This window comes from Ciona robusta, chromosome 10 (assembly GCF_009617815.1).
Source record: "Ciona robusta chromosome 10, ASM961781v2".
Taxonomy (NCBI): domain Eukaryota; kingdom Metazoa; phylum Chordata; class Ascidiacea; order Phlebobranchia; family Cionidae; genus Ciona; species Ciona robusta.
This window is the reverse complement of record NC_143244.1, coordinates 7434985-7447487: the sequence shown is the minus strand read 5'-3', so window position 1 is coordinate 7447487 and position 12503 is coordinate 7434985. Positions and strand designations below refer to the sequence as shown.

General features: G+C 36.1%; 2 protein-coding genes across 6 annotated transcripts; both read right to left on the bottom strand.

Annotated features, from left to right (window-relative positions):
- Window positions 1-642: 642 nt before the first annotated feature.
- On the bottom strand, window positions 643-5242 carry LOC149730357 (muscarinic acetylcholine receptor M2-like). Of its 3 annotated transcripts, XM_089886998.1 has the most exons (6): window positions 4771-5241; window positions 3059-3299; window positions 2120-2356; window positions 1473-1588; window positions 1185-1255; window positions 643-1151 (listed from the first exon to the last, which is right to left on the bottom strand). In XM_089886998.1, exons 1-6 carry the CDS (start codon window positions 5104-5106, stop codon window positions 692-694), a joined length of 1461 nt encoding a protein of 486 aa, XP_089743124.1. In that variant the 5' UTR covers window positions 5107-5241; the 3' UTR covers window positions 643-691. The 3 variants fall into 3 exon arrangements, with proteins under 3 accessions (XP_089743124.1, XP_089743122.1, XP_089743123.1); XM_089886996.1 differs by having other exon boundaries at window positions 643-1255; window positions 4771-5242; XM_089886997.1 differs by having other exon boundaries at window positions 643-1255; window positions 1479-1588; window positions 4771-5232.
- A 1116-nt stretch (window positions 5243-6358) lies between these two features.
- On the bottom strand, window positions 6359-12500 carry LOC149730356 (uncharacterized). 3 transcript variants are annotated; one of them, XM_089886983.1, is made up of 9 exons: window positions 12113-12500; window positions 11517-11637; window positions 10981-11117; window positions 10404-10528; window positions 9941-10059; window positions 9280-9510; window positions 8773-8913; window positions 8160-8262; window positions 6359-7249 (listed from the first exon to the last, which is right to left on the bottom strand). In XM_089886983.1, the coding sequence occupies exons 2-9, from the start codon at window positions 11577-11579 to the stop codon at window positions 6627-6629; spliced, it is 1542 nt and encodes a 513-aa protein (XP_089743109.1). In that variant the 5' UTR covers window positions 11580-11637; window positions 12113-12500; the 3' UTR covers window positions 6359-6626. The 3 variants fall into 3 exon arrangements, with proteins under 3 accessions (XP_089743109.1, XP_089743110.1, XP_089743108.1); XM_089886984.1 differs by having other exon boundaries at window positions 12345-12498; XM_089886982.1 differs by lacking the exon at window positions 12113-12500 and adding an exon at window positions 11961-12106 and having other exon boundaries at window positions 10404-10527; window positions 10983-11117.
- Window positions 12501-12503: the final 3 nt, after the last annotated feature.

The following is a 12503-nucleotide window of genomic DNA, read 5'->3' as shown; positions in this document are numbered from 1 at the left end:
GTGGGCTAACACCAACTTTCGGGCGAGGAGCTCAGGATAAAAAAGAAACTAATCATTTTTGAGGGGGGATTTCGAACCAAAGTTTCCTGATTTATATTTCTTTCTTTCTCTTGGTATGAAATTCTTAATCTTTGTTGAAAACGTTAGCTCTTCGATTTAATTATTACAAGCGCCAGTGCTTCTCATTGAAAAATGTCAGTGTTTCCGAAACGTAAATCTTTACAAAACTTTTTAAGCTGCATGCGAAAATATCCGATCTCAACCGAACGTTTCCGAAGTTACAATAACATATTGGAATAATAGTTTATGTGTTTATCTCTACAATATATTATGTATTGTTGCGCAGAGATGGGGAAGTTAACAGAAAATCAACAGCCGTTATTACAAGGATAATAATGAAAAAGTTATAAAACGTAAATTTTAAAACCAGGACGATTCAAACTTTGAATTTTATTTGAGCGCTCTCTATCTTATTATGCGCGTTCTATTGTAGCACAGGCATTGCGCATTTGAGATTTAACCTATATACCATTTTAGAAAAGGATGAAACATGGGCAGCAGGAAAAATGACCGTGATAGAATATCCAGTACGAAACGTTAGAGACAGAAATATAGACAGCAGCCAATAAAAGTGCGACCGTATAGAGCAATGTAATGTATTTGTGAAACGACTGAAAAGTAAACGACAACTTTATTGGACAGTTGTTAGGTTTTCACCGACAGATAATGCCGCTGCCCTTGCAAAAGGCTTCAAACTGGTTTTAGTGCGAAATAAATCATTTGATCTTTGGCAACGTAGCAATCGGTGAAATGTCCTTCTGAATTCGGGGCTACACATTGCATAGCATGCTGGGTTTATGGTGGAGTTGAGATAACAGAGCCAGTAACTCAACTTCCACAAGATATCGTTCACGCAACCATCTTCCCCGCATACAGTGGAAATAACAACCAGAATATTATAAGGTGCCCATGTTATAATAAACACCACCATAATACATAAAAGCATTCTTGCTGCTTTGTTCTCTCGAGCTGACATGTTGCGAACGTTCTGTCGAGTTGCATTTAACAAACTTGCGGTAGTTTCCGATAACCGGAAACTTGATTTGCTTTTTTCGATCGTGATCTCGTCTTTGTGGGGCTCTTGCCCTATCGTGATCTCGTCTTTGTGGGGCTCTTGCCCTAAGTGATCAAAAGACGACGTCTCCACTTTAATCACAGCTAACGGCGGTTGAATTTTCGAACCATTCTCTTTGTTCTGTAATTCAAATTTACTTTTTTAAAAGGTTTCTATTTTAAGCCATAAATTATAAACTTTGATAAAAAAACGAAAGTCATATTATTTAAATTTTAAAGCAACGAAAAGTCAAGAATAAACAGCACATCCACATTCGTTCAAACACCCTCTCCAATCTTGTATGTAAACCAAAGTAAAGCAATAAAAACGGAATATTTTTAAAGGTAAATAAATGTACACTAACGTGTTCGTCTTCTTCTAATGTATTGTTTTGATTTCTTCTCATTTTCCAAACCTTTACCCCTTGTGTATTTCTCTCTTTAATTCGATCAGACATGGCGCTACTCCGAGTACCTTGGGGGAATATTTAATTATATTATATCACCCGTACAGTGAATTATTTACAAGGAATGTATTAAAACGTCGTTATCAGTTATAATATATAGTAGTTAGGAGTAAGATGGAGCATGTTTTCATTCACTTTTATTATCCCATTTGGTGGTAAACAAATTTCACCAACTTTATGAACAGTGCTCTGGATCATACACCGTGTGCATGTTTTTTCCAAGACAACAAATTTGTGTTTTGTTTAGAATGACTGTTAATTTGGACAGTCAATTAGTGACCGCTGAGTTAAACGTCTTGAAAAAGACAATAAGTCGAACTTTGGTACCATCGGTCTTCGAGCCAAGTATAAGTTATAGTCGGCTTGGTTAAAACGGATTATTTTTCATACTCGAAAAAGGATACTCACAGAATCAAATAACTGTATCCTCAAGACTATAAAATAGCGTTGTTCATTAAAACGCGATCAGGAAATATGGGAAATTATTTGCTAATGCTGTCCACCTTACCCCAAAGTATTACCTAAATGTCACAACTCACCGTTCAAAGTTTTTTTCACAGAATATTGACCAATGTTTTTCTCATTAGTTGACTTTCGTATTCGAAATGTGTTTGCATACTTTCGGTGCTCAACATTCACTCGGTTGATATACCAGCTTAATATACTCATAACAAGCACTGGCACATAGAAGGCAGCCATTGCCGTCCCTATTGCTACAGCGGGGCTTGCTAAGATGAAGCGAATGTAACATTTCTTGTTCTGTACATTGCGACCACCTGTAAGAAAATTCGTTGATTTAGTTAAAAAGCAGATTGAAATAAAACGTTTTATTTTTGGGTGTTTTATAAATACAAAATGAAACTATGTATCGGAGTATTTAACTAAAAAATATGAACAGAAAGTATCATGTTCCAACAGAGAGGTGCACGAATATTTTAGTCTGTTGGCTTAATTATAAAACCTGCACGTCTTTTTGGTACAGGGTGTTACTTTATAAAGCCATTGAAATAGTTTACTATGGCACGTCTTTTTGGTACAGGGTGTTACTTATGTACGTACAACCAGCATACGACGGAGCAAGGTTATGTGCAATAAGTTTAACAATGTTATTATGCATTACAGTTGTATTTAACAAAGTGTGGATTTGAACATTCGGCTTAAAATACTTTGGATATACAGTAGGGTAGGGGAAGATGAGACACCTTTTCCTGCTATTTTTTACTCCATTTAATTGGTAGTAAACAAAAAACATTCAAAGAATTACAAAACCCTATCCTTACGACTTCCTTAGACCTTTGTTAATTGTTTAAAACGTGATCAGGATACTTGGATATTTTGTGCTAAATGTCTCCCGTATTTCCCATGGTACTCTACCCCTTTTATAAGTTAACTTTAAAATTTTGGCTTCGAATTTACGGCTTGTATAGCTTTGAATGTGCGAGTTTGATACATTAAACGGACTCTAACCGCGTTCCTACCTTCGACTAAAGGCCACAATAGTATCGATGGAACCCAAAGTATGAAGCTAACTGTCCACGCCCCTACTATCATAAGGCAAGCTCTCCTCTTGGTCCGTTTCACGCGGTAAGTCATTGGTTTGGTGAGAGCGAGGTAACGGTCAACACTTATGATCAACAAGTTCATAACAGATGCATTGCACGCCACATAGTCAATACATAGCCAGATGTCGCATACCAGGGGCCCAAGATTCCACTCGCCCTGTGAGACAAGGAGAAAGCGTTATATAGGAATGTGAACCAAAAATTTGAATCAGAATTTGATCTTTTTCCTACCAAATATCCCACACATGCGTTTAAACCGAAATCTGTTACTCTTTGACAATTAATCGTATACTTATAGTGCTATAGGATTGTCATTTAGCTGTAACGTTTAATAGAAAGGTTAATCCAGTGTTTTACCGCATTTTCTATATTGAGACAACGGGTATATATATTTGTTTTAACGGAAATTCAGATAGATTAGATTTGGAGTTTAGGTTTTCGTATCTACAAAGTTACCTACGTGGTAACACTTGCACGGGTTTATGAAACAGAACACTCATGTTTTAACTGTCGTTGCCTCTCCATGCGTGGGTAAATAAGGTACTTACATTCGATCAAAGGTATTCGGTAACGATGGAAAAACTAGTATTTCGTAATAAAGAATACTTAGCGTAATCGTGGAAGTATTCAACAAATAATGATAAATCTGTGCGGCTGAAATAAGAACATTTTTTTGATGTTGGTATCTATCGCTCTTACAGAGAGCGATTCGTCCTACTAAAAAACAAGCAATGCCTTAGAAATAATCCGACACCCTTCAATTAAAACTTGTCGCTTGAATGGACAATTTTCATTCGCAGGGAAAATAACATCGATTCTCAACTGGACGAAATGCGTTAGACCAATGTGTCGTATTGACGTGTTATGTCAGAAGCTTTAATAGTTCAAATCAATACGCTAACGAATTGCTACTGAACGCATAGCCATGTAAAGGTCAAGACGCATGTTACATGGTACAGTAGGTTGGGGTAAGATGGTTTATATGTCACTCTCTTTTTTTGTCCCATTTAGTACAAAGAACGTAAAAGAATTATATAACGGTATCGTTATGACCCTAAAAAGCGTTGTTAATTGTTATAACACGATTATGATATATGAGATGTTCTGTGCTAAAGCGTTATCCATCTTACCCCACAGTACTATTTACCAAAACATTTTGATGCCTTTAAGGGAATTGTGTGTTACTAAAACTACAGTGTTGTGCATATATACCAAAAACACATTTAAAGTCATGTGGTTAATATGAATAATGCAGGTGCTCCATAAAAAGTTAATAACATACTTTTAACCTAAAAATAACTTTTTACAGGTGACTATTTTGGCGTTTAAGGTGATTTTTTACACATTAGCGTTTCCATTCGGTGAACGACGAGGTAAAAAAGATTTAAAAGTTAAAAACAACGATTTAAAAAAATACTTTCAAATTAAAAAAAATGTTATTCACAAGTGAATATTTTTCAAGGTAATTTTGTTGCACATTAGCGCTTTCATTCGGCGCGAAGATACCAACATCGATTGTTAAGCATGCACTAAGCCGACCCTTGGTAATCAATATTGTTTAACTACGTTTGTCTCCATGAACAATCGCAATGAAAGCCGAAAGTAAATCCCCATGCAATATTTCATACCTGTACGATGTAAATGGTGAAAAGGTTCATTGAAACCAATCCGATTACCATATCCGCGTAAGCAAGGCTTAGTATGAAATAGTTGGTAATGGTCTGCAATCTTTTGTTCATATAGAAAGCGATGATCACAAGAATATTCCCAGCTGTCGTAACGAGACTTATGCTTGTCGTTATCAAACACACGAACAACGCAAGTTTGGGCTCCATGGCGGTCAGATTTTCGTGGCTTGAATTTAAATTCAACAGCAATGAGTTGTTATCGTTAATTTCGCTCATACCACTTGTGGAAAACTCGTCCATAATTGAAGTTTCTTGATAACTTTCAGCTCCTTGCATATTTTAAATCAACAACAATCAAATACAGTGCAACTAGACCATTTGTATTTCACTACAAACAAACCCAGTCTGTTATTTTAGTCTCATTAAAACCACAAATACTAAGCAAACAATACTTATGACTTTAAAACTACAAAAACGAATGTTATATTGTAATTTCTATGAGCTAACGTTAAGAAAACAAACTGTTAGTGCGCCTGTCAACGTGTATCTAATTTCATAGACCTTAAAACCAACCGTTTTATTATAGATTTAAATTTTATGAATATTGTCAGAACGCCCGCGGCACAAACCGAAGCCTTTTTAGCCTAACACAAAATATACGCTCAAGTTCGATCTGTCGTTGCCTTTCGTGTTTCACTTAATAGGCTATAAGCTCATAAACCTAAATCGAAGTTATCGACAAAGTGACGAATAGGTTTATTAAAACATGTTCTTTTCATTATTTCCAGTCACTGCAGAATTTTAAACTGGACTTTGGTTTTAAAACTAAATTAATCTAAACATGTATTAGTATAAAGGTGGGGTAAGGTGGTTCATGTTTTTATTTTCTTTTATCATCTATTTGGTAGAAAATAAATAATATTTACAGAATTATAAATCGTATCGTCGTCACTCTTAAAATAAAGTTGTTAATTGTTAAGACATGATTGGGAAATATGGGATAATATGTCCTTATGGTATCCATCTTGCCCCGTAATACTATATCTGTTTCTAAAACTTTTTTTTAAATCTTTCTAATTTCAACTAAACAGCTACGACCTTAATACTTTAATGGCAATCACAAAAATCCATCTTTTGCTTTGACACATAATCTGATGAAACATTCAGCATAGGATAGTTTAGCGCAATTGATATTGATTTTACCAAGAACAGCAACTGTTACACCGATGGCTATACCTAACTAAAAATCGATTAAAAACTTTTCCATGTAGCTCTAAACTTGCTAGCACGGAGCCGACTAGATGTAAAAAACAAGCGGTGTCCTTGTAACCGGCACATAGTAGGTTAGGGAAGACGGGACACCTTTAGCACATTATATCCAATTATCCTGATCCTGTTTTAAACAATTAACAACGGTCTATGGGAGTTGTGAGAATATATTTCTATAATTTTTGACTTTTGTTTACTACCAAGTGGGACGAGAAAATAAAATGTAAAGGTGTTTCATCTTCCCCCACCCTACTATATTCAATCTAACTGTGGCCTCGACTGTTAATACAATTAAGATTTCAAACACACTCGCAGGGAATCGCATAACTGCAGTTTAGCAGCACCTTTATATACAACAGCCATTCAAAACGTATAGGAAATCGGATTATACAAATACGCTTAACCTACTTAGAAGATGAGAGCCTTTTTATGGATTCTTATTCACCACAATGAGTGTAAATACAAACGCAAACCAATACACAGTAATCGGATTCAATATTAATAAGCGTCCTGCATATTTCGATGAAGCATACAGCGTCAAAAATACAGTTTTCAATCAGAATATGAAAAAAACCTGTTTTATGTGGCTACAAAATACTATCATAGCTACTTGAGCTATCAGTTTCATAATCCCTAAATTGATCCAAGTATTTTAATCTTCTACAATTTCCTTCGTTCCGTATATTCTCATACTCCGACCTAATGACTCGAAAGTACTGCAGGATTCCCGCGCACTTTGTAGAGCTAGGACCGTTCGCTTCTAACGCTGAAACGAACAGCGAATCTAAACTATCTGTGTCGGAGCTTAAGCCGTTTGAATTAGCCCCGTCAGTCGAACAGTAGTAGCAACCGCAGCCACAATACGTCACCAGCATTGAGCCTTTTTTCCGCCTTGCATCACCAACGAATTGAAGGCTCGCACCCGAGCTATTAGACTTGGAAGATGTCCTTAACAAATCACTTTCGATCGATCGGCTGATTGGTCTGAATCCAAACTCGGGATCCTTAATTTGTAAATGTGGATCGGATTGCCAACACGGAGACATATTGCTCCCCTGGCGTTTCGATTTACGACCTTCCAATGCAGAGAGAGTAAATGAACCTGACCCTTGGCTGCAAAAACTCCGATATTTTTCTTCTGTGTTACCATTTGGTAGCGACACTGTAGAGCCACGGTGCTCCTCGCCTTTATCTTCCTTCTTCCCTTTTTCTGCCAAAAACGTTAATAAGGTATTGATACAAACCACCCACCCACATATTGTAGCCAAAATTATTCACCTTTGTAAACATTATTGATTTTCACGGATACCGATTTTAATATTGCTAACGGTTTTGATTTATTAAGGTGACATAGTGACAGCGGTTTAACGATCTCATGCAGTTTATGTGACAGGGACGTAAAGCGCTGGATAGAGTCAAGGTTTTTACATTTTTTAAATTTTAAAATTAAGTTTTAATTTTTATAGCCAGATTAAGTGCTACGAAATACGTAACAGATGAAAATGCCCAATCATTTACTATAAGAGGTATATAACAAGGTGGGGGAAGATGGGACACCTTTAGCACCTAATATCAAAAATACCCTGATCGTGTTTTAAACAATTAACATTGGTCTATGGGAGTCGTGAGAACACGGTTTTACAATTCTTTAAATGTTTTTTGTTTAATACAAAATGGAACGAGAAAAATATAGGAAGGTATCCCATTTCCCCCCACCCCACTATGTATAATTCGTCTGAAATTACAACAACCATTCTGCTTTTTAAACGGAAAACAAATCGATTTTTATAATAATAAAACATGTGTTTGTGTATGCATTATTTAAAGGTGTCGGAATAATAAATTTATGACTTTTCTAATATATAGTACTTGCGTCACAGATAATACATATACACGCTTGTTTTTATTGTAGTACTTTGGGGAAAGATGAATACCGTTAGCACATATAGTATCCCATATTATCCTAATGTGTTTTAAACAATTACCAACGCTCTTTTCAGAGTCATAAAGATACAGTTAACTAATTCTGTAAATATTCTTTGTTTGCAACCAAAAGGGACGATAAAAGAGACTGAAACATGGACCATCTTACCCCAACCTACTATATGGTTAATAAAAACCTGTTAGAGCGTTTGTTTTCCTTTTTTCTTGTCCATAGATGCGGTTGATTTCGTTTGACAAGCGCATGAGTTTTCTTTCCAAATGATTGATCAGATAGTCTTTCTAATTAAAAACAAAATATTGCATTAAACGGATCGAATAATCAATACGAATAATAGGCGACTATAGACGCAGTAATATGATAAATAAATGGGCACGCGATACTTATTTATGCTCGCGCGGCGGAGCTGTGGTTTACAAAATTGGCACCGATAGTTTTTAAGCAAACCAGCTAACGGTGAATGCCCCAAACCAGTGGTCACTATTGAGTGGTAAAAACAATCACCTACAAATTTACATATGTGGTATCTCGTAAACGAACACAAGCTGTATAAAATAAAAACACCCGCCTTATAACTTTAGATCTTGTCAGAATATTCGCAGAATTCAACAAAAAAAATCAATCAGTCATCAAATGTTATAAATTTCACTTGTTGTAACAAATCGCCATCATTTCAATGAGAATTTCGGCTCAATGATAAACAAGAAATATCTTGGAAATAATCCGACTTGGTATAATTAAAGTCGCCCCACTATATACAAAGATAACGAAACACAAATGAACAAGATGACCTCACAAAGTTGATCTCTTAAAGATTCGATTTTATTCAGTTGACTTTCTGTCTCACCCCGATTCGAGGAAGAATGTTTTTCTTGTACAGGTATAGAGATTTGTTTCGGGGGATTCTTTTTCTTTGATTTAGTTAGGAGTACCTGTGTATGATAGTTAGAACTTCTGCAGCAATACAGTTAGGATAATACGGATCTGGTTTGCTTTTAGTCGGTCTGTTAAAACTAAGACAATATACGGACTTTTGTCACAAATATAGGCATTTCCTAAATATCAAGATACTATTTGGTAACTCGTAGGCTGGCACGAGGTGTTAAACCTGTGTGATAACGACTGTCGTTTTCCGGCTACGCGAGGATAAAGCAAGTTACATTCATTCATTTTCTAAGCTATAAATATAGTCTTGCGGGAGATGGATATCGTTAGCAGATGATATCTGAAACAAGGTGATAAAATAAAAAAGGAAGCATGCACCATCTTCCCCCAATCTACGTGTAGAATAAACTGACCTTAGGAATAAATTGAATTGACACAATGAAAACCGTCGTTGTATTCACCACTGTGAAGAATACGATGAACTGTATGTTGGGCGGAGTGAGATATACTATTGGTAATGAAAAGCAAAACACAAACAGAGCCAATATAGATGAAACGACATGTGTGTTCGAATCGTTGAAGGAAGCTTTGGATAATTGTTTCGTACACCAAGCCATCCATATTGTAACACCCAATATCGAAACCTGAATAAATATAATTGATGATATAGTGGGTTGGGAGAAGATGGGACACCTTTAGCACATAATATCCAAATATCCTGATCGTAGTTTAAACAATTAACAACGGCCTGTGGGAGTCGTGAGGATAAAGTTTTATAATTCTTTGATTGTTTTTTGTTTACTATTACATGTGACGAGAAAATATAGTTAACATGTGTCCCATCTTCCCCCACCCTACTGTATTAGGGTGGTGTAAAGTGGGACACGAGGGAGCATGAAAAAACATTTCGTAAGCGGACACAAATGTGTATGAAACAGAACATTCGTGTTATAAGCCACATGAGGATAAATAAGTTATAATCAATCATTCATTATACCAGATTGCTTTGTACATTTAATGCCCATTTACGAGTTACCTATATTTTATAGTATAACTACCTTAATCTATTCTTACCTTTATCGCACAGATACAGAATACCCAAATAATCGTGTAAGCTGTTGCGCAAGATACAACAAAATCTTCATTAAGTAAAGATAAATGGTTTTCCAAAAGTTTTGTCAATCGATATACACCTGAAATTTAGTTTTAAATTAAGCTTACCGAGAATTTGAAAACGAAACTTAACCAAATGTGTAGAGTATATAGCACTGTGGGTAAGATAGATACCGTTAGCACATAATATCCCATATTTCCTATCGTCATCAAAAAAAAAAGTCATCAGGATACGGTTTTGTAAATATTCTTAATTTATCATTCGGGACGAGACATAGTACTAAACATATCCTGGGATATCTCCTAAGACCCACCGCGTGCCACGCTGCGAGACCTCAGCCACATACAATAGAATTGTCGAATATGTTCTAGGTTTACTAGGAAATGAGTTGAGGCAACCTCAGCTAATAAAGGATCAGCGTACCTGAAACATATTCTACTTGCACGAAGTAACAAACACTCTGATCGTGTATATGCCACATAATAAGAATCACAATTTCAAGGCAAACCAACAAGAAGACAGCACATAGCAGCTTTTCATCTGTTACCTATATATGGGTAAAAATGTGTTCAATGTTTAAGTACATATAGTAGAGTGGGGAAGTTGGGACACCTTTAGCACATAATGTCTAAATATCCCGATCATGTTTTAAACAATTAACAACAGTATATGGGAGTCGTGAGAATACGGTTTTATAATTCTTTGTATGTTCTTTGTTTACTACCAAATGTGACGAGAAAATAGAATGATGGTGTTCTATCTTACCCCACCGCAGTATATATAGTAGGGTGAGATATGAAGATGATAGTCCATTTTTTTAATTTATCCCCTCTTTTGAAACTTTAAAGTCTTACGTGACAATATAACTTTAGCGAAATTAGATTTTTTTAAGCTGCATTTAGCTGTTAAAACACCCAGTAGTGAACACTGGGTTGGAGCAATTGCTGTTGCCCAAGGACAATAGTAGCAGCAACGAGCATGGTAAGCGAAAACTTCACATACTTGCTTTCTTGAGTTTTGTTGAAATATTTTATCAATCCTCCAAGTCTTTGCAGCAAGCGAGCCAAACATTAATGTAAAGCCAACATCGAAGCAACAAATACCAGCAAAACAACAAGTTTTCCACGTTATTACGTCCTGTTAAAAATATTTATAAGTCAATATTTTTTATTGAGCACAAAGTGGCCAAATGGATCTTTCTCGAAAAACAGTTCTTATTCTTCACATTGCGAGGTTTACAGTTTCACTCGAAAGAAATTACTTTACGTGCCCATTCATTAGAGCTCTTCTCTCTTGTTAATGTCTTTTACTTATATTTTCGCGTGGCGGGTAACCATTTATAATAACAAGGGTGTCGCGGTTCGTTCCATATGTGTTGGCCTAATACATTTCACGCATTTGCCCAAAGACACACTCGCGGTGGCAGCATCGAGCTTTGAACCCGAGACCCGGTTACTGTTATGAAGCTTCGACCAATGCGCAGCAGGACGGTCGGTCAGTTAATTCTTATTCATTGAAATAAATCTAACCACCTACCTCTGTTGTAGGAATGTCCCTTATAAAAGCCGAGGACCCAACCAAGCATGGCGATAAGTACATCAGGATTGAACCAAATAAAACCACAATGTTTATGTTGGGACTTGATATTTTAATCCATCTGAAAATAAAGTAATCTTAAAAGGCGGCCAATTTGATTTACTACGAATTAAGATGCTTCAATGGTTATGTTTGTACCTAGAATGTGTTATGTACACGAGAAGTGTTATAGTTTGACACAAACCATTACTCCAATATACGAGCCTATATTAAACACATTTTATATTAAGGGTTTCTAATAATGGGGCATTTGAGTGTGTTTGTACAAACTATATAAAGCAAAGCTTATGTCGAAACATTGGCATAAATTAGTGTTAAATGGTAAAAGTTTAGCGACGCATGCGAGACAATACACCCAGGAGTTGCATTCTACGCAATACATACCTGCTATTATAGTGTGTCCAGATAAATACAATATGAAAAACTGACGCTATTACACCCAAGAAGCTAAACACGCTCGCCACGACATAACATAAGATATCCACTTTTAAATACATTACTTTAAATCGAAACACAACCATTCGAAGCTACTTTACCTATGATAAGTAACTGGATAATTTTAACACAAGATCACTGGTGCGGAGAAACGGAAGTTAGGAAAATATTATCTCAGTTGCTACTTTTGTGAGTGTGACTGTCTTTGTTTACATAATACGTCGGGGTTAATTCACTTGAACGCTTGTTGTTGTATGGCTACTGACAAACAACGAAGACGGTCGCACAAGAGCTGGTATTTCACTTAGCCATTATAAAGCACTTGTCGCCTACCTTTGGTACAACGACCATATCTTCAAAATTGGCAAACACTTCTAAACCAGAGGATATGGGTTCGAGGCTCGATGCGGTGTCTTTGCGCAAGACACCCAACGGCAATGCTTTAACACAGTGGTCCATTACAAAGTTACATATGTGGTAACTTGTAAGCGG

What these genes read in the sequence shown, in the direction of transcription:
- LOC149730356 (XM_089886982.1), bottom strand. Translation starts at nt 12,097, where the DNA reads ATGGTTGTGTTTCGATTTAAAGTAATGTATTTAAAAGTGGATATCTTA. An exon ending in GGGACATTCCTACAACAGAG is followed by an intron (nt 11,118 to 11,516) that starts GTAGGTGGTTAG and finishes TATTTTTAACAG; the next exon opens with GACGTAATAACGTGGAAAAC. An exon ending in TAAGAGATCAACTTTGTGAG is followed by an intron (nt 8,263 to 8,772) that starts GTCATCTTGTTC and finishes GTTTTTAATTAG; the next exon opens with AAAGACTATCTGATCAATCA.
- LOC149730357 (XM_089886996.1), bottom strand. Translation starts at nt 5,106, where the DNA reads ATGCAAGGAGCTGAAAGTTATCAAGAAACTTCAATTATGGACGAGTTT. An exon ending in TCACCATTTACATCGTACAG is followed by an intron (nt 3,300 to 4,770) that starts GTATGAAATATT and finishes CTTGTCTCACAG; the next exon opens with GGCGAGTGGAATCTTGGGCC. An exon ending in ATTGTGGCCTTTAGTCGAAG is followed by an intron (nt 2,357 to 3,058) that starts GTAGGAACGCGG and finishes ATTTTCTTACAG; the next exon opens with GTGGTCGCAATGTACAGAAC.